General features: G+C 40.2%; 1 protein-coding gene across 8 annotated transcripts in view; it reads right to left on the bottom strand.

Annotated features, from left to right (window-relative positions):
• The window catches only part of tcf4 (transcription factor 4), a 197530-nt gene that overhangs the window by 139502 nt on the left and 31710 nt on the right, over window positions 1-26318 (bottom strand). For all 8 annotated transcript variants that reach the window (XM_029516636.1, XM_029516638.1, XM_029516634.1 and 5 more), the window contains 2 exons: window positions 6501-6556; window positions 5272-5347 (listed from right to left, as the gene is read on the bottom strand). In XM_029516636.1, coding sequence (XP_029372496.1) covers window positions 5272-5347; window positions 6501-6556 — 132 coding nt within the window. The remainder of the gene's footprint in view (window positions 1-5271; window positions 5348-6500; window positions 6557-26318) is intronic.

Genomic DNA, 26318 nt, shown 5'->3' with positions numbered 1-26318 from the left:
AGAGAAAATGAGAGATATGTATTTCTATATAAAGTGTCCAGATGTGACCTCCTCAGAGGGGGTCCATCCTCATGGCTCAACACTCATTAATAAGGTCACACAGAGGTGAGACAGACGGCTGACTCATTGCATTTCAACAAAAACAACAAGAGGAGGAGGAGGATGGAGCCAAGATCATGAGGTTTATGAACCTAATGTTTAATACTGTGACTTTACAATAAGACACCTTCTCAGACTTCAACTCTAAATCCCCTGCTTAGTGTACTTCCATCCGGTTTCCTAAAGCCAGCAATAAACTATTCTGTTTAAAGGGCATTTGGGGCGATCTGTACCATGTATTGAATTATAACTATAGATTAAAATAATGAATGACTGTCACTGAATCTCTGTCTTTTGAAACAGTTTAGAGCTTTTTTGATTGTGTCTAAGTAAAATCAAGTACTAACAATATACTGAACAATATACAAGTAGTTGGTATTTCAAACTTACTGCTCAAAAGTAATGACAACTACTGTCTTGGTCTGTATCAAAAGTAGCTTGCAGTTTTTTATTGATCAGCAGTCGAGGCATTGGAGCCATTTGTTGACTGACAACAGCTGGACACAGTGGCAACTATAGGATGGACTGGTGGCTAACACTAACCGTACATATGTCAACTGAAGGGTCAGGGGAGATTCAGCAGGACTGATTGGCTACCACTTACGATAGCATGAACAGATTGAGAGCTAACCAGCCATGAGAAGTTACCGCTGCATTTTCCTTTCCACTTTCGACTTGTCATGGCTCTTTGAAAGAGTATCTGTGTTGATACCTGTGCTGTAGCTGAGCTAGCAAAGTTGCAGAGTTGCAGTAGCAGAGGTGTGTGTGTCTGTGGGGGAGTGTCAGCGCATAGCCGTACCCCTGCTGTTTGTCACCGTTAATGTTACTTTGTGTCAGCTTCAAATATCGTGTTTGCAGTAATCGTTGGATCTATGTGTTGTGTTTACAACCACTGCAGAGGAATAAGTCTTCCTTATATACAGTGTTGTTGTTCAGCTGTCATCTGGCCTGGTAATGCCAACATCACCATCAGCTCTGACTGAGGCTACGGTGTTTTTCTTGTTATACCTGGCAGAGCAGGTGTGTGCCTACTTAATCAGAAGTTGAGATACAGTTCAGAAAACAAATAATGTTGGGGGCATTTTCTCTGTCAAAGGCTTCAGATTCAACTCTTACCAATCAGAGGATGCCAAAGTAAGGGCGGGATTTCAAGCAGCACATGGATGCATCACAGGCCTAGTCCTCTGGTCCAGTGTAGTAATTAGAGCCCTCTTGCACCAAGGCTTCAAGTTAGTGTATACTGCTAGAAGGAGCTGCCTTCTGCTTTAGCCGAGGTCAACAAGATGAGGATGAAGGTGAAGCAAGGGGCAAGTGTGACAGAGCAGGGAGGGGGGAGGAGCGCTAGGAGCAAATGTTTTTGCTGATGGAGTCTCATCCAAACACCAGCTCCATTTCCACAACTTGCATATTGTAGCTTTATTATGTTCTTGAAATTAACCTTGGAGTAACTCAGGAGTGTGTTCCATGACAATGCGCCCAGAATTTTGACCAATCAGTTTTGGAAACAGATCCTCTGTGCTCTGTTCCATTTGTGAGCATCACAATCAGAGGCCACATCAGATCGTTTTTATTTATAACAGCAGAGAAATGTGCTTACAGGCTGAAACCACGGAGCCTCTCATTTACTATGTAAGTGACAGTTACGATAGGGGGGTGCACCTGCTCTGGAAAGCAACTACACACAGGTACACACATGCCCATACCTATAGTCTAAATCACATGTGTACACTATATGCATCTTCAATAACACACTCATTCACACAAAAAGCACACATACAAGCACACACACCCTATGTAGCCTGTGAAAACTGGCATCACACAAGACTGAATATGCATTGTCACACACACACACGAATACAAGTGTGCATACAGTCAAAGAACACACACTCCAAGCCAAATACACAAAAGAGGTTACATCACACACTCAGATACTGACACCGTTACCTCCCAACATGCACAGAGGCACACACTTCACCACAGAACCACAAACACACAGAAAGAGATAAATAGCAAATTCCCGGACACAAACAAAATAGTCATTAAAAACAGAAACACACTCATCTATAACACACAAATCTGTGTACTAAAACTATATGTAAGTGCACAAGCTAACATTTATAAACATTTGCAAAAAAGCGCACACACATCTGAGTGCTGGATCAACATGTTATTTTCAGTGTGTGTGCATGCATGTATGTGTGCGTGCGAGGCGGCAGATTAATCTAGTGGGGTCGCTGAGATGACACTAATCCCTTCGCTGATTATCTAGAGCATAACATCACTCTAATCCGGCGGTGTGTGTGTGGAGGGGGGGTTAAGAAAGACAGACAAGGTTAGAAAGAGAGAGAGAGAGAGGCTGCAGCCACACTCATCATGATCTGGTTGGGCTTATTAAACGCAATGCTTTCCCTTCTTTCGGTGTGAGCATCTTTCAGGTGAGAACTTGTTCAACCCGAGGAAAATATAAACCATCCTTGACAAAATGCAAAGGATTCTATGTAGACACATGAAGTGCCTCATGCTTAGAGTGGCCACACAGAATGCAGTGAAGTCCTAAATGATGCGCTCAATATTTGCAGCTGACATGCTCATCCTTTACAGAGGTTTTCTTTTGGTACTTCACTAAAAACGGAGCAGGAAACGCTGTCCGCAGTTGTCTCCCATTCTGGAGCAGCAGGATCCAGATAAGCACTAAAACATCCACTACTGTGATTAATACAGTTATTTATTTTTAACACCATGAAATATGAGGTTACTGTTATTATATAGACAAATTGGTTGAATAAAACCCTGTGACGTCTCATTCTGAAATTCTGAAATTTGTGATAACGACCTGATAACCCTCTGGTCCCTCTGGTCCTCCTCATGGGATTCAAGCCACCCACACAATAGTGAGATTGGTCCCTCAGTGGTGGTGCTTTCAAACAGTATGCCTCAGATTCCAATGAGAAAAGGTTTCACACACGAGGACTAACGCATCTGCAAACAGATGAAGCATTTAAGACAAGGACTAACCACCAACCCTGGCATCATCCCCGATGCTTTCAGCAACATGTTAACAACCTGCAACCACACGCAACAGCACTGATGGCCTAAAACATGGAGTAACATGGGGAACACAGGAAGGCCTTAGCAACATTCCAGCAACCAACCAGTCACATGGACCATTATTCAAAGAGAATAACATCTTTTATGTCTTCATAATCCTCTGTTTCATGAGGCTGTCAGTGCTGGAGAATCTCAAGTCTGCACATCAAGATCAAACTTTATGATTATTTCCTCATTTGTGGCTCTGACATTTACAGCTGGGTAGCTCACGATCAGTGATATTAATGAAAGCTCTGCGAGTTGAGTGTTGATACTCAAACACCAAGTTTACCATCAGGGCATGCATAGAAACAACTATGTGAGAGACGCCAACAGACAGAATACAACCTGACTTTACCCAAACTATTATTCTGTTGGTTTATTCGAACTGAAACATTCACAGGAGGGAAGTGAAGAGGGTGTTTTTTTTTTCTTCACACTCCAACACTGTTGGCAATGGGGGAACAGTGTGTGTGTGTTTGTGTTTGTGTGTGTTCCATATCCCTGGCTGTCGCTGTCTCTTAGTGTTATCATTATCAAAGTAAATTGCAGCTCCCATGTGCCAGATGAAGAATACAGTATTTCCATTTCTGACTCTGCGTTGTCTCGTCCCTCTCTGCCTCTGCAGCTACATACCATAATCACAACACTGTCACAACACATCGTGAACACAATGGATCATTCCAACCCACACATCTGAAGTTTGGCATTTCTTTCATTTCATATAGGTATGTTTTATTAATGTGCAATGTGCATTGATAACTATCCAGAATTTACAGAACTAGCTCAGTGCTGACCAAGCTGCAGAACCTTTGCAACTTCCTGTCAGACTTTTTTTAAATAATAAATATTAATTAATAAATAGTAAAGCACTGTCTACTTTTATTTTGTAGTAAATATTACTAAAAAGGAAGGACTCTATAGGTAACAGTTGCTGCCATGCAGTAAGCCTAAAGGTAAAGTACCTTTGGGTGTGGGGTCAGGAGGGGTCTGTCTCCGGACATTACTCATGCTTCTCACCAAGTTCAAATAAAATGGAAAAGGTTTCTTTGTTTTTTCATAATTTCATTCAAAATATGAAACTCTCATATACTGTAGAATCATTACACGTTAAATGAAATATTTCAAGGACTTTTCAAGACAAACTGAATCTCAAATATTTACTTACAATTACCAAGAGCGATCAAATGTATTTATTTCCAATTTGAAATTACCGATTTAATATGTGCAAATATTTTAATTTAATTTTTAATTGGTCAGGGCTGCTTTAAGATGCTCGTGGAATCTTATGTGTGGAGGCTATGGATTAAATGACAGTTTCAGTCCATATAAGTCCGTATACATTTGGCCTTTCAGTGTATATAGGTTAAATTGACAATTCACTGTGTTTCTGTTGTAAGAAAATGTGGAACATTTACAGTTATGTTTTGGCGGCTTCAGAGTGGAAGTCTTACAATCTGATGTTACTCAGAAAACCTGATGAAGAATAAAACACCAAGAACTCAGACACAGAGGGAGAGAGAGAAAGAGAGAGAGAGGTAGAGCGAGGAAGAGCAGGTAGAGTCAGACAGCTGAAAGCTGACATCTTCCATATTTGAAGCATCCAGTCAAAGGTAATTAGCATCTGTGTAGTGCTTGTGTGTGTGTGTGTGTGTGTGTGTGCGTACATTTCAGTTCATCTGCATGTGTGTGTTTGGGGGATTATGTGACTGCGTGCATGTGTGAGTGAGAGAGAAAGAGAGAGAGAGAGGGGCAGATTATCTGTGTCAGTGGCCATTTGCTCACAACTGGCACCACATCCGAGAGAGCCAGAGGCAGAGAGCATTATGGGTAAATGAGCACACACTGCCTGGCGCTCTCTACACAGCGGGCCAAGAGAGAGACAGATAGAGAAGGAGCGAGAAGGAAAGAGAGAAATTGAATGCCAGATGACCTGTCTCCTCCAGTGTACACTAGTGTTTCACTAATTCTCAGCAGATGCACACACACACACCCAACCAAAGCATTGAAGTGGTGATAGTAAGAAGTACACAGTAAAACGATACTAAAAAATAATAACACACACACACAGTTTTTGCACTTTACCTGTTAGCCTGGAGTTGGCGTATGGAGGTGAGAGGCTGTCATGTGATGCCATGTACTGAGAACCATCTGCATAACTCTGGAGACGGAAACAAACTAGTCAGGTGAACACAATTCCTTATTCATGCTGTCTGATACACTGTTACACCAGTTAGAGTACTCTGTAAGGGCAGCAGTAATACTCTCTAAGGCAGCAGTAATACTCTGTAAGGCAGCAGTAATACTCTGTAAGGGCAGCAGTAATACTCTGTAGGGGCAGCAGTAATACTCTCTAAGGCAGCAGTAATACTCTGTAAGGCAGCAGTAATACTCTGTAGGGGCAGCAGTAATACTCTGTAGGGGCAGCAGTAATACTCTGTAAGGGCAGCAGTAATACTCTGTAAGGCAGCAGTAATACTCTGTAAGGGCAGCAGTAATACTCTGTAAGGCAGCAGTAATACTCTGTAGGGGCAGCAGTAATACTCTGTAAGGGCAGCAGTAATACTCTGTAGGGAGAGCAGTAATACTCTGTAAGGCAGCAGTAATACTCTGTAAGGGCAGCAGTAATACTCTGTAAGGCAGCAGTAATACTCTGTAGGGGCAGCAGTAATACTCTGTAAGGGCAGCAGTAATACTCTGTAAGGCAGCAGTAATACTCTGTAAGGCAGCAGTAATACTCTGTAGGGGCAGCAGTAATACTCTGTAAGGCAGCAGTAATACTCTGTAAGGCAGCAGTAGTACTCTGTAAGGGCAGCAGTAATACTCTGTAAACCCTAACCCTAGCCTAAACATGAGGCTACAGTGGTAAGATAGTTAGTGTAGCTTAGCATAACAACTGGAAGAGGTCTCTGCCCAAAGACAGGAATATCCACCATTGAGCGACTCTACAGTGAACCACTTCACATGCTGGATCTTCTCTGTTTGATCAACACATAAAGCTGAATATGTCGAAGACCACCAACCACACAGTGATGACAGGACCTCCAGGAAAGAGTCCAGCATAGAGCCAGGCTAGCTGCTTTCCCCAAAGATAAGATAATTGTCTGCTTGCTGTGGCTTCATACTTACTCTGCACATAAAATTAGCATCAATATTCTTCTCTAACTCTCAGTAGGAAAACAAACAATCCCATTTGAAGACTGTCCACACATATTACCTCTGATAACTCAGTAATGGCTGAAGTTGCTTTTAATGCTAACATTGTTATATTGCAGCAGGAAACCTCCCTTCAAATAGCCAATATAACAGCTTACCTTGGAAGAACGACTTCCACTCGCCCATGATCCTGCACTTGTCCTCTCCTCCATATCTGTAGTAGAAATATGAGAAGAGAGATGTTTGAATGACAAGAAATAACAATAGAAATCATTTCCATTCATGGTTGGAGCGACAAAACAAAAGTGATTCATTTTAGAGAAAGAAGTATTAAACTTTAATTTAATTCAAATTTTAATTAATACTCCATCTTTAAAAGATTAAAAATATACAGTAAAGAAATGGATAATATCAATCTATATTGAGTAATGAGAAAAAGCAAACACATAGCCATTTCAAATTCATGGATTCCATTGTATGTGATTTTTCTAAACCATAAACCAGTGATTTAATCTTCAGTTGTTTTTGTTTACATCTTGTTTCTCTGCAGCTGTCACACTAAGCATCTTGTATCCCCAAAATGGCATTTTAATAACTCACATAATCAATATCTTTCATCACTTTCAACATAAACATGCACCAACATTTAATACTCTATATACTATTGCTATAGTGTGTCTATAATCAACTGCAGCGGCGTATATTATTGTCTCTCTGTTCTCCATGTCATTAAACATTATTGATTATGATTGTAGAGCCTTTAATGTGTCTCTGTGAAATTTAATGGTCCTTTAAGCCTCCCACAGACCACTAATCTGCACTGTCATCACACTGGATCCAGGATGTTTTATCTGTGAAAGGTCAGACTGCTGACTGAGAAGTAGCAGGTGACCTAATAATGGTGCTGGCTGAAAAGTCGGAGGATCAGGCACTTTTTGTTGATAGTCTTACGTGAATGTGAAACAGTGATGGCAGATGTAAAAGTGAAACAACAGTAACATCCTGATTTTGTTTCTTCAATGTCAGGGCAGAGACGGATGTGCAGAGGTCAAGATACATCACATGACATCAACAGAGAGTGTGTGTGCGAGAGAGAGAGAGAGACAAACAGTTTGTCCAGGTCAAATAAAATGTGTGAACTTACAGTGTACACACACACACTCAGACGCACAGCCATGCACTCACACAGACTTACATTCAGTCGTTTCACGCATTGTAATGCACAAATCTCTCTTCAATAGGCACTCCATTGTGTCAGTGGGTGTATAGTGAGCAGCTTACATTCATTGTTGAGTCATTTGGAATGTCAGCTTATCTGAGCGTGTGTATGGGCCTGTGTGTGTGTTTGTGTGTGTGCACAATAGAAATGAACTGTTTTGGTTACAAAAAGCCTTTTGGAGTCAAACCAGATGTCACTATCGCAAAGAGTACCTTTGGGCTACCTATTTGGTGAACCGAATACAATAGACTACAATAGAATTTTGCAGGTTTAGTGAAGATAACATGAAAGCGCTTGGTGGTAAATTGGATTAAAGGAGCGTAGTCTATGTTTGAAGAGGAATAACAAATATTCAGCAGTGAAGGAACTTTATTTCCAATGACCAGGCAGAAGTAGTTCATGAGGACTTGGATTAGGGGAACAAATACCAACAAATGAATTCAAGCATTTCAATGTGTATTTGATCATTACAATCAATCACAATCTTGGATTTTGAATAAATATTTGGGATTAAAATCTATTTGATGCCGGCAGATTCATCAACTGGATTTGGGAAACACAGTTAATGTCCAATACAGGGAACAAATTATAATCAATTAAATCTGAAATTCTGACACTTGATAAGTTTAATCGAGGAAACATATCCTCAATTGTAAAAAAAAAAAAAAAAAAAAAAAAATGGGTACAGACAATTAGTTGGTTTCAGAGAGGACAGTGTGGATTTCAAAAACACACATTTGATTGTTTTGGAATACACCTGGTATACACTTGCAGTCAAATCCTAACTGAGCAGAGTTAAGAACACAAAATTATGTGTCATTTTAGGGAACATACAGTAATCCAGTTGATTTGAGGAGCAAACAACTGATTTCAGGAACACACTTGATCTAATGGATTTAGGGAGCAAATTTCCTGTAATTACAGAAAAACAAAAGCACGCAAGCATGGTGTGATATACTGTACCACATTAGAATTCACACCCAAAGATTTTTTTAACCATACTTTAGTGCACAACTCTTCAACGTTTATGTCAATATTTACTATTTCACTAATATTTACTGGACATTGAAAATGTGTTTGAAAACAGAAAAATAGAAGAAAGGGGAAATGAACTGAAAGCAGAAGAGGAAACTTTGATGAGAACTGGTCCAGATGTGGTGGAAGTGCTGATGGGAAGAAGAAGATGGGGAGGACAGCAATCCTTTTAGCCTACGAAAGCATCCTTCAGTATTGAAAAGTAAGAGGTGAGGAAAGATTGGAAGAGAGGGAGAACAGGAGAAAGAGGAAAGAAAAATAGAAGTTGGTGTGCAGCAGTTGAAAGATGTGGAGGGGGAGGAGAGAAGGAGGAGAGAAGGAGGTGTCCATGTGTCCTGCACCTGATAAGCCCCCGATTGAGGGCTATAAATTACATCAGAGAGTGAGTGAGAGAGAGAGAGAGAGAGAGAGAGAGAGAATTTACACACAGGCAGGAAAGCACTCTTAAACGCACACACACCTACCTCTCTCTCATTCACACACAAACTCACACAAAAACACACACACTGCAGGTTATCTATCATCAGTTAATGAACTTAGACTGACAGACAGCTCCATGTCTCTCACACTGATCCTATTAAGACCTGCCTGACACAAAACAGGCTCCTATTAATACAGTTAGCCTCTGTGTGTGTGTGTGTGAGAGAGAGAGAGAGAGAGAGAGAGATCACTGGGGACAAAAACAGGCCTGTAAGTATGACCACTAAGCCTCTTTTGTATTATTTAAACTGCAATTGGTTTGTGTGTGTGTGTGTGTGTGTGTGTGTGTGTGTGTGTGTGAGGACCAGTCTAAGAAGAAAAGAAAATAAAAATTATAATTGTCAGTGAAAAGTGAAGAATAATTGAGTGATTTTGTTGCCATCAAACATTAGGAGTGAAAAAATTCTGCAATGAATGAGCAGAGTTTTTGCTTAAAAGGTAGCTGTGTATTTTTGTGTGTCCACATCTAAACATAATGAACCATGTCAGACTCTGGTCTCTCAGTCTTATGACAAAGCCGCTAGAGAATGATCCCAAACATACAAACAAACAAACAAACAGGGACATGGTCCTTACTTCAATTACTACAAAGTCACGGGACAAACTTTTAGGGTTGTTGCTGCTGTATAAGTGTCTGAGCCTCTGTGTGAGTCATTTCGAGGCACGACTGTATGTTTTTAAAACTTGTGCAAAATTTGTGAAAATTGTGGCTTTCGCCTGGGTGTTATGTTTACATCAATGGCAATCTGGCCCAGTCTACCTCCGTCGACTGCAGTCATTTGTACCTTTTTCCATTGCTGACTAAAGTCTTTGCTTGTTTTCACCTGGGTAAAAGGCCTGACATTGGTGGAGGAGATCACAAAAATCCAGCCCTAATAAAGAAGACCAGCTGACCAATGCACATTTCCTGAACCTGAACCAAATCTGATTGGGTGAAGAAGATAAGTCAGCTCGATAACTCTACAGTATGGGCCCCATGGGACTGGCCTTAGTTTGCTAAATTACGGTAAATATACTATATATACTAATCAAACATTTGAACTGCTGAGCTCTGGTTGAGTTAACATGGAATGAGTTCAGCATGACCAGGATAAGCAGCCAGATAATTTATTGCCATGAAAACATTGCCATTAAACATGACTAACAAAACATCATTATCAAACTGTATACAGTCAAGTACAACTGCGCAGAGAATGTGCAAAATAAAAGAGAAAAAAATAGGCAAATTACTTGACTTGAGCCTTTTCATGAATCTCAAAACTCGGTGCCTTTCACCGCTCCCTTGTTTCAATAGACCCACTAGCATACAGCGTAACACTTTTCTCCACTGATGGAGCCATAAGACTGACTACTATGCCTGAGTTCTCACTGATTTAATCCAAAGAACCACTGAAAGGTTCTGGTCCCACAGCATGTGATGTGTTGCATATTACAAGAAGAAATAAGCGGTGATGAGAATTATTAGTCCAGGCAACAATTGGCCATTAGTTATAAATAATTCTGTTGCTAAACTTACTTGCAAAATACAAAACTTGTATCTGATTTTATTTCAACAATCAGCTGCTGATGCTCATATGTGTTATTATGGTCGTGGGACGATGCTGTACATATGACTCAGAGCACTACCCGTGATCAGTTCATGGATTTAAAAGATTATCTTTTAAATTGATTCGAAAATTGCATGTCTGGCTCCATTGGGCTGTCTCTTCTCTGCTTTCATATAACACAAATAAACCTAACATAATTGAGGACATTTTTTCCAGTGGTCTCAGCCTCCAAGTCTCAAAGCAGGCAAAATGGTCCGAACCATGGCTTCATTTGTCAAGCACTACAGTTATAGATGGTATTTATATAAAATATAATCCAATGAAAACTGAAAAGATCCCATTAACGTTATTTTAAGTTTAAAAATGAAACATTGTGGTAATTATTCATATATAATACAATTATTACCTTTTGCCTGGATGGATCTTTTGTTCAACTGTTTGTTGCCTTCTTGCTGTGTGAGTGTCATTTTGGTTTTCACCTATACTCATATTTGGATCGATGTCTTTGGAGAAGAAGCACATTAAAGTAGGCAATGATCCAAGTTACAGTATAGACGTTGATATTTTTAACAATAGTGGGAAAGTTTGTATGCGGTCAGCACTGATACAGCATGCTGACAGTTCTGAATTCACATCATTAAACATTGTTAAAAGCATTCAAAGGACATATTCTTCTCATTATTAATAAATAGGCCTTCACACAAACACAAGCACATACGATAATGACGGCAGCTATGCTGCGAAAACATTGAGCGTGTGTGTGTGCGCGCACCTGTGTGAGCTCTATAGCCCCACTGTTCTTATCTGGTCTCCAAACTCTATAATTAACTGTAGGCCTGCACCATCCCCCAATGCAGGCACTCACACATGTCAAACAGCATGTCATGATCAGAAAGAGTTCTTATTTTCATCATATCTGTTTTTTCTTCTTTTTTTTCTAGCATTCCCTGTAAAAGTATCAAAAGTATATAATGAAAATAAAACACCTATATTCAGTTGTGTTTTGTTTTTTTTTTTCCAACGAAATCTTCATTAGAAAACCTCATCCCTGAACAGATTCAATGAAATTCAATAAAGAAAAGACATTTTTTCTGTTCTGATACAAAAAAACCCAACAGCTGTATACAACTAGCACTCCATGTGATATGATTGTTATTATTGTCTGGCTCATCTTAAACTCTTTAAAACATGAAGGGACACATAAAGGTATATGAAGTCTTTCTGTTGTACAAGCAAATGATAAGCATTAAACAAATAATTCACAATGCAACCAGAGTTTAAATATCAATGGTAGTATTCAATGATTTTCACATTCAAGGGGTGGCTGAGACAGCACTATGACATATGAAATATGACAAGTATTTAAGGAGAAGAAGAAGACTCCCCCTCATTTGCAGCCAGGTTGTGAGTGGGACTGATTGAGACAGCAGGTGGTAAAGAGACCAATATCAAGGGTAAAGTTAGTTGAAGAACTACAGTACTAAGCTCGACTTTAGCTCATACTCCGGTGAAATATTGCTTCCCATCATGGTTAATAACAAAAGGTTAGTGGAGAAACCCACTGGAAGCACACAGAATCATTATAGACAGGAGAGCCATGATTTCAGGATGTCTACAGAATGGGAGGAAAAACTGTCCAGTTTCTATGAGCAGTGGTGTCTAGTATGACAGAAAGGAAACTCAAACTGATCCACAATGTTTGACTGACAGGAGTCAGAGTCATCAGAAAGAGAGGAAGACAAAAGTGAAGAACCTCTTTGAACCCGTTCTGCTAAAGCGGAGTATATTTATCCAATCCAGCCTTGTAGAGGTCTAGTTAAATCCTGATTTTATTACCCTCAAAGAGACACATAAAGACCATTTATGTCACACACACAACTGCAAGAGAAAAAAAGAGAAAAAAGATAGGATAAGGACACAAAAAGATGAGGAGACAGAAAGTTGTGAAATGCAGTACAAATGAATGTTTAGTAAAACTGTGAAAAAACTATAAAGGGAAAGTATGACACAGAGATGGCAAACATGGAGGACGGCGCACATGCACACACACTGGTTTTATATAATGCAAAGACAAGCTCGTACTTTCACAGGACTGCATTCATGTTATTATCCTGGGTAACGCACACACAAACACACACACGCACACACTAATATGAGACAGTAAGAATTAAGAGTCAGATTATGTCTCTGTATCTTCTCCTTTAAAGCTGCTTAAACAGTCTAACACCACCAATCCTATGTGTGTGTGTGCATGCGTGAGAGAGACTAGATAAGCACAGGAAGTGATGTAATGATCAAATTCAGGAAGTTGACCTCGTCCTGTTGTGTTACATGATTCCCACTTTCTCTTGTTGTCCCCTTACTTTCCTTCTTCCCCTTACCTTTCTTTTTTCTTTTACTTTTTCTATCATACTACCCTTCTGTTATTCATTTCATCTTTCTGTCCCTATTAAATTTATTCCTGTTATTGCTTTCTTTCTGCCCTTGTCCCTTTTGCCTTTCTCTATTCTTCCCTCCCGCTTTGCTTTCATTCCATTATTTCGTTTTTTTCTAATCTTTGTTCTCGCTCCCTTCACTTATTTCCTTTTCCTTAAATTTTCCCTTCCAAATATCCCTCTCTGCCCCATCTTTCCCTTCGTTCTTTCCTTCCCTCTCCCCTCTTTTCCCACTGTTGCTGGTTTAAACCTTGGCCTGACCCAGTATCCTCCCACTGAACCTGCCTGGGAAGCCCTTGAGCAAGGCACAGCAGCAGAGGGCACATTAAACTGATCATTGATGCACAAAAGCTACTCCTTCCGTTCCCGTGGTTATGAAGCTGTGATCGAAAAGACAGCTGGGGTGAGGACAACATCTTGTTACCATAGTAACAAGTTCCTCAGAACTGAAAATGCGTTGTGGATGAAAGGTGAAACGTCATCAAGAAACCCAAGCAAGTCCACTAGCCTTCATATCACACTTCTGAAAACAAAGTGAAAACAATGGTGGACTCACAGATGCATCCCCCGTTGTTTTGGCACCACACTTACTGATGTAATAGCATGGCTTCAAACTTGTGAGGGACTATGAACGAAGGATAGCTAAAACTAAAGCTCTGAGTAAAATTTTTGAGTGAAGGTTGAAGAGCAGAAAGAAATGATTGTACAGTTATACAAACAATAGCTGCGTGTCACTGACACCTACACAAAAGAACTTGGAACAAGTCCGACCTACAAATGGAGCCATGGCCTGGGTTACATTCGGCAACAACATGTGATCAATGTTTGTAATCGCTACAGCATGACCTTTCACCAAGGTCAAAGGTCACTTGATCTCTTCCTGCTTCATTAGCCTGTCTGAAGTTGCATTCAGCAGCAGCTAGAGCTTCAAAAACAGAAATGCATAAAAAAAATAAAGGCTGCCTCTGCTGCTGCTGTCATTGCCATGCTTGTTGAACAGGTCAAAAAGCCTGCTCCAAAACTCGGCGCACACATTCACCAAGTTATAGAAGGTAGAAACTCAAATATACAAGAATAGAGGTAGCAGATATACATATCAGTTATATCATATTGGTGTAAAGCAAGCACTAAGCCCAAAAGCCACACACTTTTGTGTGGCAGTCAATCAGTCAGTCATTCAGTCAATCAGTCAGACGGTCGATCGGTCAGTCAGTCTGTCAGTCAGAGGGTCAGTCAGTCAGCCAGTCAGTCAGTCGGTCAGTCAGTCAGCCTGTCGGTTATTCACACGATCTTTCAGGCAGTCAGTTAGTCAGAGTCACAGTCATCCAAAAAATGCCACCCTTCCTGTGGTTGGATTCAGAACCTCAATACTAATCAGAATGTGTTTCTGGCACAGTGTAACATTCCGGTACTGAAACTCACCAATAAATATAGACTCATCTTCTTTCCTGTTTTGGTTTGGGGTTTTTTGGAACAGTTATTTTATGATCTGATTCAAATCAGTGAGCTTTTAGTTACTTTATGTCAGCTGGGCTTGTAGATTGCTTTGGCTGCTATTGATAAAGGAAACAAAGATTAGGTTGATTTGTCAACAAAACAAACTATCGGTTTTAGCATATTGAAAATCAAATTCAGATATTATTCTGTCACTAGTCTATAAAATTGTCCAATATAACACAGTGCTAAAGTGTACTCACACAGATGTTTGATCCACACTAATATTTCCTCCAAAACATACTCAGCAACGGTACGCTGCTTTGCCAACTTTCTGAGATTACTTACAGGTTCTTCTCGTTTTTTAGGACATTTAAAGAAACGTTTGGAGGAAAATTTGGGATTCAAGAGGTTAATGACAAGAATTTCATTGATATTTCTGTGTCACAAACATTCAGTCAGTATGCCACACACACACTAACACACACACACAGAGACCAGTATTTCCTGTCATTAGGCAGCAGAGCCATTCTATAATTAGAACATCTGGACCAAACTAAGTTTAGTGCCAATGCCTCACACACACACACACTTTTCCATAAGTGTGGAAACACACATAGACACAGATAACCACTTGCACACCACTAACCAGCATTCACTTATATGCAGCAAAGTGTAAAGTGTAGATGCTTTATATTTCAATCACTTGTGTCTTTTTGTTTGTATTTTTTTGCTGTTTTGTTCAAAAAAAGACACATTAAAGCTAGAAAACAAACAACAGCTTGGAAAGCTAATGGCATGCTAAATGAAGAGAGAGAATAGTTCATGTAGACAGAAAGAAAGAGAGAAAGGGGGGAGGGATGGTGGGGAGAAAAGTGAGAGAGAGAGAAAAAAACATTAGCAAGTTCAAACATGGCTTTCTTGAATCAGCCGTGTTGTGAGTGTGTTTTAAAGACAGCCGAGCTCAGAGCCTACAGATGCCTTTCCAAAAAGAGAGATTAATATTGATAATAAGAAGGCCGGTCCTTTTTGTTTTGTTTTGTGTTTTTTTTTTTTTTTTTCCATCTCTGTGGTGGAGGAAGAATGAGCGGCGCGGGCGATTCCTTTGACAAACCCCCTCGTCTCTCCACACAGGCCCATGTGAAGCTGAGCCAACTGTGGCTTAGATCTCTACACACCATCACAACCAGAGGACCAAAAGGAAACTCAAAAAAAAAAAAAAAGGGGGAAAGAAATCTGTGCGCAAACTGGTGGGAAGCTAAAAAGCAGTAGAATTAGTGAAACTTTTATAAGGACTGAGTGAGAACAATGTAGATGAAGGCACAGAGCCAAAGGCTGGCTGGAAACTAGTTATAAGTAGGGAAAAAAGGAAACTGGGTTTATTGAAGTGGTTACTGATTTAACAGTGACATGATTATGGAGAAATGACTGGAGCATTTCACATTTCAGTAGCTGGAACTTACCATAACTGTTGCAGCCTTGAAGTGCTGTGTATTAGTGTCACTAATTTCAGCACTAATTCTGCCGTTTCTCACTGAAGCACAACAAACTGTCATAACTTCACCACGTTGCACAAAGCCAAGAAAAAATACAAACGCTCCATGACCAGGAGAAGACAAATCGCTTTGAAAAATATGGATTTTATTTGATAATGTGTCACTCTATGAATTTATCTTACCAAGTTATCATGGTCCATAGTCAAGTTTTGTTGCTAGGCAACATCTAGCGGTCATAGTACTGATGAATGGAGGAAAGCAAAGAATGTGTAGGTTATGTGGTGGTTAAGTCAAAGTTAGGAAGACATTGGGGTGTATGGATGGGTCAACAAAACAGAGGAATATGACATAGGAGGCCGGAGTTCGATTCCAATGTGAAAATAGGAATCTCAAGTCCCTTTTCCATGGGTCAATAACCCAGTAGCATTTGGCTTTTGTCTGCAATGGAAAAGGCAACAGTAGTTCATAGCAACAAAGGTATTTATGTTGCTGTAAGTACAGCCCACATGGCACAGTATGTTGGAGGGCTATTTCAGACCCTCCTCGGGGTGGCTTTGAGTAAAAAAGCCTGTGTGTTTGTTCAGTTTGGAGACTAGCTAAAACATAAAAGTCTGGACAACTGACAAAAGAAAATTAGGTCGTGCTATCAACAAAAACTGTACTTGTTTCTCACTGGCTGGCTGTTACACTCATGTATTTGCGCAGGGTGATGGCAGCGCATCAGAAGATAACAGTTTAGCTGTCAGAGGAATAAAACAAGCAAACAAGGTTACATGTCAACAGAAAGAATGACGCTAACGCGTTACAGCCTCCTTCATTATGACAGCATATCCTGAAGTCAAATTTTAATCATGACATATTTGTACCTCATTTTTTTTTTTTTTTTAATCTGACAGCTATCCAAACTACAGGACGCACAGTTGAGAACATGCAAACTTCACACAGAAAGGCCCCAGGCCCAGGGTTCACGCAGAGACAATATGAGGCAATTTTGATTACCAGCGCACTATCATGCCACGGTCTCATGACTTAAGTCCATCTGCAATCCACGCCTTGATCTCAGGAGGCCATTCAAGATGTTATTTCCGTCAACAGCCTCTGCAGCTTGATCTTAGCCAATTACAGAAATACAACATAACTATAGAACATTTACACTGAAAGTGCATGTCATCACCTCAAAATAATTTCAATGCTAAATAATGTAATCCCCTGAGGCAAACACCTGCATCATGCTTTAATTTTCCTGGCCTGTCCCTGCCTCAACAGTCAGAAACACAGATAGGTGGACACACACACACAGGCAGACAGTGTTTCAGATGAATTTTTGTCATCGTGAGTCTCGGGGTAGATTTTGCTTGACAATTCAATTAAGGCTTCTTCCTCTCTGAGGAGGTTTTTATGTTTGTTGGCTTTAAAAAAGAAAAAACTCTATCTCATAGACACCTGCCAGCTTAAAGCTAATGCAAGCAGAGGGATGAGTGAGCTCAATTAGAGGGAAAGAGAGGAAGAGAGAGAGAGAAAGTAAGAGAGGAGCAGGGAGATTTTTTAAACTGGAGGAAGTCCAGTGGGTTGGATGAGGCGAAGTGAAATGGTCTCTCAGCAAGTGCAGAGAACCTGGAAAGGAAATCAAGAAACAGTTGTGCTGCGTTAAACAAGCTCAGAGAACTGTACCTTGACATCTGCTTTTAATTAGCAAGGAAAAAAAAGCATTAATCCATTTAGCTTTCTTCTTTTTCCCTCTTTTCTTCTATTTGCATTAACAAAATATTCTTCCCTCCACCCCTTCTACTCTTCTAAAAAATATATGTATATTTATTAAAAAATATATGTATATATTTGATGTAAATCTCAGTATTTAAAATACATACAATGGTTTGTTTGAATCTTTAATTCAAACAAACCATTGTTCCATGTTTAAAGCTTTAACGGCCATAAAACATCATATTGATGTATATTCTGAATATACTATATAATATACAATGTAATAATATTAATGATAATAATAATGATGATGCTGGGCAGTATGGCAGCCCAGTGGTTAGCGCTGTCGCCCCACAATAAGAAGGTTGTGGGTTCAGCTCTCGGCCTGGGTCCTTTCTAGAGCAGTTTGGAAAGGCACCGGGGGTGGATGAGTACTAAGTCTTTTGATGCTGTGGGGCTCTCTTGGCTGCCACAGCTCTGCAGCATTCAGGGACAGTGCCTCTGGACTGGAAGATCAGGGCGGTGGTATATTCTCAGCAGGATGCTTGAGGGTTCATGGGGGTTTGCCTAAACAGTCCACACATGTTTTGTGGACTCTCTTATGGCATTCTGTGGGAGGTGCTTCTGGAATATAGGGTCTTTGCTATGGACCGTGCAACCGGAGCAGGAGTTTGATTCATATTGCTGCCAGTAAGTCACACCTGTTTCCAGCAGGGCTGCCCTTTGTCACCGGTCCTGTTCATTATTTTTATGAACAGGATTTCTAGGTGCAGCCAGGGGGTTGGTAGTGTTCAGTTTTGGGACCAGAGGATTTCATTTCTGCTTTATGCAGATGATGTTGTCCTGTTGACTCATTCGCACCAGGTCGTCCAGCATCTACTGGGGTGGTTTGCAGCCAAGTGTGAAACATGAAGGATGACAACCAGTGCCTCCAAGTCTGAGGCCATGGTTGGTATGCCTTCTACATGTTGGAGGACAGTCCTTGCCTCAAGTGGAGGAGTTTACCTTTCTGAGGTCCAGCATATTAATAAAATAGAATAATCAGGTGTCACAAAAACATTCCCCTACAAATTATTTTTATCTCAAAACTTTCCCCCCTTCCTCAGCAACCAAATACTCCGTGTTGCTATATAGGTTTTTGATTAGCTCTTTCTGCTTGTGAGCACTTTTATTAGAATAGTCGGTTTTTACCATTCCTTGCTGCACCAAACGTAACAACAATATTCAGGGAAAAAAAGGCATCAATCATTTATCATAAGGAGGGTTTTACTTGACTTGAAATTAAAAAAATGGCATATAATTTGAAGTCCATGCTTCTCACACATTCAAACAGAGACTCACTGACTGAAAGATGTGGATGTGTTGTGAAATTAATATAGATGCTTCAGTCTTTGAGGTGTCTTGGGAATTGTTCCTTTTTCTGCCAATATTGACCTGCTGATCTCATGGTTTCACCAGTGCTGTGTTTAACTTGGATCTCTTAGTGTGTTTGCTGGGTGATGCTTTCGACATTCGGAAAACATGCATTATTAATAAGCTAACTATATTAATAGGAGGTGGCTGTTTATTCAGCTGCAGGGAGAATCTTGGTGGCAAAACCAGTTAAGTGTCATCAGTGAGACTGACAGAAAGGCCTCAAGTTCATATATTAGACACTTAAAGTTACACTGTTATAATTTGAGACTATGTTTGACTCCACTGTTAAAACAAAGAGTGGAGATCCGGCTGTTCAAAACTCTAGAAGGAAAATGTTCAAAGCTAAATAATTTTAGCATTTCAACTGTTGATGTTGAACTATTCCTTTCCTTATTGCACGATATGATGCATACACATTGACAGCATGAAGATCACTGTTAGCAAGTGGGCTACCTATCACTGTTTGTCTGGCAATGCTCATTCGTTGCTTCAGAATAATGAATTGTCACTGGGCCGCACAGAGGCAGAGTGGTTAATGCTGTTGCCTCACAGTAAGAAGGTCATGGGTTCAATTCCCAATCCTGGGGCTTTTCTGTGTCAAATTTGCATGTGCCCGGGTGCCTGCGTAGGCTCCTCCCACAGTCCAGAGACATGCATGCATAGGTTGATTGGTAACTGTAAATTGTTCGGAAACGGATAAGCAGTAGAAGACGAAAGAATGAATAAACTGTCACACGTCGGGCCACATGTGGCTCACACTACATTGCAACTTCAATACCAGCCTGATTTGTCCCACCCAGCCAGGTGATACAGAACTAACATCTCCACACTCCTGAGAGGAGCTAAAGGCAAGAAGGCCCTTTGTACCTTGGAACTAAATGCTAACATGCTGTTTAGTAGGCATCCCACTTATTATCTTCAGCATTTGGTTTAATGAGTTAGCATGTTTGCACAGAAGAAATTTGGGCATATTTTATTTGTATGATAAAATTCTGTTTTCATTATAACTGGAGTTTTTGGCTGATGTGCAGAACAGACCAGCACACAAATATCACTGTGAAGAGGAAACAACGCTCAAGTCAGCAATAAATAAGAGCAAAAGTTTTCTTCAGTAAATTTTTCCTATAGAGTGAGTCAAGTAAGTAGGTAAAGCATGAACTTTTCAGGGCCAGTGAGAGACAACCAGTGTGATCTCATCCTCTGTAGGTGCATGTGTGTGTCAAAGCGAGAGTATCTGCTGCGTAGTTTTGTCTTAGTCAGCCATTCATCCATCTGAAGGTGTGATTGTGATGATGGGTCAGCCCTGCGGTGGCTTGGGCTGTCGTGCAGCATCTACTACTGACCTTTTTTTTCTCTCTTTATTTTATGCTTGTACAGTGTTCTGTATTTGCTCTGTTTTGTTTGTTGAATGTCTACATCTGGCATCGTTTTACAGCCCATGTAGCCCATGTGGTGAGTGCTTTCCACTTCTGAACTCGGCTGAACTGGCTGGCTGCTACCAGCCTGCTGACACCCCCCCCATGCTTCACTGCGCCATGGTGGCCAGTGTTGAGTATCTCGGCCTTAAAGTTATCCTTTGTGTCCACTTCTATTTCTCTCCCGAAGAACAGTCTCCACTGGTTCACTTATTTATTACAGATTTTTTCTATCTATCATCTATCTATTTCATCTATCTTTTCTCCTGTTATTATTTTAGCTTTTATCCCTTTCAGACTTTTACATGTTGTAGATCTTGCTTTAGATTCTGGGTTGACGCAACACGTATACCTATTTTCTTATTCGTTTTTATCCTGTACTGTGTCATTTTGCCTTTGGTCTTAAATGCCATTATTGACTGTCCAATGTTGCATATGGCTGTAATAGTTTTGTTAATCTGTCTTTTGTACTGTGATTCTGGCCTTGCAGTCTGTTCTTTTCACTGTTTGCTAACAGAGAATTTCCCTTTAGGGACATTAAAAGTTTATCTCATCCTACGTATATTTGACCACTACTATAAACTATGAATAACAATAAACACACACATTTTGCAGAATATTATGGAAATAAAAGCACATGCAGTTCAGCCTCACTGCTCAGTGCTGAAGTTATGACACTCCACTGCTGACTGGGATTCAATTCTCATCATGTGTGTTATCAACGATAATTGTGAGTGTTACTTTACTTAAGCAGGAGGTTTTAAGGTCACGCTGACACATCACACCTTTATCTAATTTCATTAGGACTGAAAGCCACCTTCCCTCCTTTTATATCTCCTCTTTCCTTTCTTCTCCTTTCCTCCTCAGTCCAACTGCCCCACACCACTACTCCTCCTCCCTTCATCTCCCTGACTCCCTCTCTTCACTTTCTTTCTTCTTCCCTTTTATCTTCCGCCTCTACTTGCTCTTTCATGGCATCCTGTCGTCAAGTGTAAACATGACAGAGCCCTGAGCCAGAGGGTTTCAACTGCTACCCGCTCTTCCTCTGCTCTTGTCCACCAGTTACGCCCCTCCTGCTGCTACCACTGAACAAATAGTGAGATCCACTCCTAACTAAGAAATCAGCCACGGGGACAACTTCTTTTAAAGAGAAGTTTTAAGAAAAAAACATCACACACTGTTGTCCTGGTCCTGTCATCACACTGTTTTTTGAACACTTTTTAAACTCATAATTTTGCTTTGATGGGACACTCACTGGATTTCTCTCTCTCTCTCTCTCTCTCTCTCTCTCTTCTCCTGTTACCAGGGCAACAAACATCTAATATGATCCTTTGGGTCATATCACATGGTGACATTTACAAAATGACTTAGTTTTATATATATCTGATTTGTTTTCTCATTTTGTGGTGTCTACTACAATTGATCCTCTTCCAAAGTTTCAGTGACTTCTATTGCTATTTCTTTATGCTTTTTATTTTACACAAACCGACCGATGCACTGTAAGTGGTGCCATCTTTAAGTCAGATCTGTGGTCTTTTGAAAAAGAGCAGAGGTTGGTGATTTGTTTTACTGGAGTCAATATGACTTGACTTTTACTTTTAATAGCAATAATAATTATTATAGATTTATTTGTCAATCTCATCAATGTTTCTTAATTTTCCTCTGATAGACAGATCATTTCTCATGCTTCCCACTACTTTGATGCAAACTTTGGAGGTGGATGTTGATCTATTGACCTTCCCTCAAATGTTCCCCTCAGGACAAACTTGGAAGTAATAAGTCTTTTTTTTTTTTTTGCTCGTGGTTGCTTTCACAGGATGGTAGCAGAGTGTGTTTAGCCATAAAGGTGGTGTGTGACAGATTCAAAAATGTGAAAAGTACTGAGTTAAGACAAAAGTCTTGAATCAGTTGCTATACTGTGAATATCACTAAATAAAATGCATTGATTGAAACTTTGAATGTGAAGTTTTGTTGAACATTTGAGTTTAGCTACTTTACGTTTTACATGACGATATTTCCTTTTCACTTTTTATGAGCCTCATTAAGGAAAATTAGGACTATATAAATCAAGCCAGCTTTTATGTTACAGCTTTAACAGTTTCTTCAGGTTCCTTTTATTTATAATCTACAGTTATAATTTACATCACTACTCACTCAGTGCTACCAAACAGCAAGTCATATAATCCACCCCACGTCACTATAAAGGAAACTACACACAACATGTTCTAATTATTCTATCACAGTCTGGAGCAACAGCGAAGCTGTAGTTTGGTAGATGTGCAGAGTAAATGTGTTACTGCTGCTGCTGCAGTGGCTACCAATGTCTGACATGATGAATTTGGGTGTCGTGAATCTTTGCGGTTGGCATGGGATTAAAAATAGCTGCACACACACACACAGACCCGTGAGACCCGCATGCACCTGTACAGGAAGAGCCCTGTGCATTAGTTATATAGCAGTTGGTTTGTGGTGGAGATTAGGGAAGTGAGAGCGAGACTCAGGTGAATTCCATCAGATCTGGTCCAACCCGCTAATAATAGATGACCACTGAAACCAACACAGCACTAGCAGCCATTTACTAAGAAATCCGTCACATGGTCTTTCTGAAGACAGACACAGTTTACGGCCCTCTCTCACACACAGAACCTCCAGAGGAATGTTGTGAATAAGTATTTTCTTCTTCTTGTCACTTAATTCCTCCTCATGAGAACGACAAGGCCCCAGATACTGAACACATCAGTGGTTCCTCTGTGCAGTTCAGCAGGAGCCCTTCATGCTCAATGATCGTTGCTTGAAATGAGTCAACAGTTTTCAGTCAGCAGCAACTCAGAGAGATAATGGAAAGAGAAGGAACTATTTTCATTTTCACTGGAACCAGAAACATTTCTTCTTCCTACATCATTAACTGATTATCAAAACTGTTGCTGATAATTTACCCTTTATGGATTTAATGATTGATCGAGTTGCTGATTTAACAGTGGTACAGATAAATTAAACCATTACCAATCAAAGATACCAGCTCAAACAGAGGGAGACAAAAGAAACTGTAATACATACTCTGTTTTAACGATGAACTAACTGCTAATTTTGTCTACATTCTCACTCCTTTCCTCTCGCTCTCTCTCTGAAACACACACAGACACATACATGGTGATTATAAGTGAGACTGAAACTAATGTGTTTGTTTCTCTTTTCAAGTAATTATTTAGAAGTCTGTCAACAGAGACTGCTCTCCTCCCCTCCTTCTCTCTCGTCTTCTCTCCTCTTGTACGGCCAAAAATATATGGACAGTAACATTCCACTACATTATTCCAGACCTTGTGGATTAATCTGCAATCACTTGTTGTTAGATTTCCACCAGATTCTGCCCCCTGGCATTCCACCAGAGCACTCCTGAGGTGCTGCTGGTGGTTTTGTTATAGCCCCTTCTAAGTTTTTCAACAGCAAATGGGTAATAAGATATATTAGAATATAAAAGTGAAACATCACTTGAATCCTGCATCTTTCTCTTTTCTTTGCTTGCCTCTCTAAAAGTCACTGCACACCACAGTATTTTAGTTTTGTCTTCTTCTGTTCATGTCTTTTTAAGTTGCTTTGTAAAAGTAACATATTATCATCATTCCCATGGGCTGTATATTTTGTTGGACTTGAGCCTGTTAAATTATGTATTTTGACCAATTTTGTAATTTCTATGAGGGATTAGATAATAATTTATAATTACATATTTCCTACAGTATTTGTAAGTGTTTATTGGAACGTGACGCTGTAAAAAAAGGTGTAAAAGAACCCGCGCTTTCTTTAACATGCAGATTCCCCGTTTTCTCCCCTGACAATGCTGTTACCAACAGCGACCATTAATGCCGATTGGGGAGAGGTGCATCGTGGGATTGCCACCTGGATGGCACATCCTTTTCTGGAAATGAGGAGTGAGAAGCTGTTAACGAGTTAGCATGTCTGCATGGGTGCAAGGCTGCAGACACACATGCTCAGCCTAAAACAGCAAAAACACACCCACACAGAGCAAGAAGAAGCATGTATAAACAGACTAACAAACAGGGCCGAACACACACACACACACACACACACACTCAAATATCACCTGCAGACATTTTTTCAGCTTCTACACTTGTTGAATGGATTTCTGCAGATTAAGATGGTGCTTACTTCCATCACAGTGACACCAAAGGCAGCATTCACGATGTCTCAGAAGTCAGTTATCTCTTACTTATGTCCTGGTTTACACTTTTTATATACGCTGAGGAGGAAGCATCTGAGATTTCTGTTGTCATAAAACACAGAGACAGGAGAGGGCATTTTTAACAGGCTGCCTTACATATTTTTCCATCTGCTGATACTGAGATTTAGACACGACGAACTGAACTGTCAATCTGCCTTCAACTCTGAGGAAGCTGGATCCTGAATGGACCACAGTCCAGGTGACTCCATATTTAAAGGAAGATGACATAACATAGTGCCTCTCACCTCCCATGTGTGGGGGTTGATGGTTGCAGTCAGCTTGGATGGACGGCGGTCGATGGAAACTTCTCAAACCATATAATCCATCTCTTCACCATCCATTCACTCTTAACTCAGTTTGTGTACAGTTAAACATCTGTCTATGGACTCCTCCCAGCTGAGTTACAGGTGTATGACAGCGAGGAGCCAGAGTTGGGGACCAAACCGGTTCTACTTTACTTAAAATGTCATCCTGTGATGCTAAAACAATCAATCCTTGCAATGTTCGTCATGAGCCAAATAATATTGACAACAATGATAATAAAACATACGTTATTTTTGTTGGTATATAAGCTTTTATTTTGTAATAGCAGATTTAGAAGCAAACCTTGACAACTGACATCTGTATGGTGTTAAAGTGTCATTGCCAAGGCCTCTGCCTTTCTCATGTTCTTTATTTGCCTCTCTGAAGCCCCCTCCACACTTCCATATGCCTCCCCCTCTGCCTAGGTCTCTCACCCCTCTGTCTGTGAAAAGTTAATCATGTTCTGTTTTGGCCTTATTAAGACTTAATGCAGAGAACAACAGCTCTGGTTTAAATCAGGGGCTGTGACTATAATCAATAAATAAAAACCAGCCTCATCTCCCTTTCCCTCTCTCTTTCTGGCTCTTCCTCATGCTCAACCCATCCTCCGTCCCCCTTCTCCCACCCTGATGTTTGCTGCAAAACTGTAACCCATGTCTTTCACTCTCTACATCAGAGAGCAATTATAGCTTAATGTCTGTCAAGAGCCATTATCAACATTCATCTAACCTTTAAATATTTCAAGATAATACTGGTTTAATTTGTGAAGAATTCAATGGAGAGATATGGAGAAAAGGAGTTTTTCTTTTCTCTTCCCCTAGTGAAATCACTCTCTACTCCTCTCTACACCCCTTCTTTCTATACCACTTTTTAATTTCCTCTACATTCCTCTCTTATTTTATCTTCATACTTTCCTCTCCTTCCCCTCGTCACCACTTCTATCCTTTGTTAACAGTAAACGAAAGTTACAGTTATAGTTTTACACACAGTAACAACCTCTCTCACACCTTCCTTTAACAAATATAAAAAACGCAAATAGAAGGAAATCGGACGTTTTGGTACAATACATAGAATACTGCAACTAACCATGTATAAGGAATGAAGAAGCCAATGGGACAGACCAAAAATTATGCATTGATGTGTCTCTTGAAAGTGAAGATGAAGAGAAATACGAGTATTAAGTGCATGGCTTCATAAATGAATTCAGGGGCTTTCATTTCATTGGAAAAAGCTACACAGATAAATCTGAAGAGGGGAA

This window comes from Echeneis naucrates, chromosome 12, assembly GCF_900963305.1.
Source record: "Echeneis naucrates chromosome 12, fEcheNa1.1, whole genome shotgun sequence".
Taxonomy (NCBI): Eukaryota; Metazoa; Chordata; class Actinopteri; order Carangiformes; family Echeneidae; genus Echeneis; species Echeneis naucrates.
Note: the sequence above shows the minus strand (reverse complement) of the source record. Positions and strands in the feature narration are given on the sequence as shown.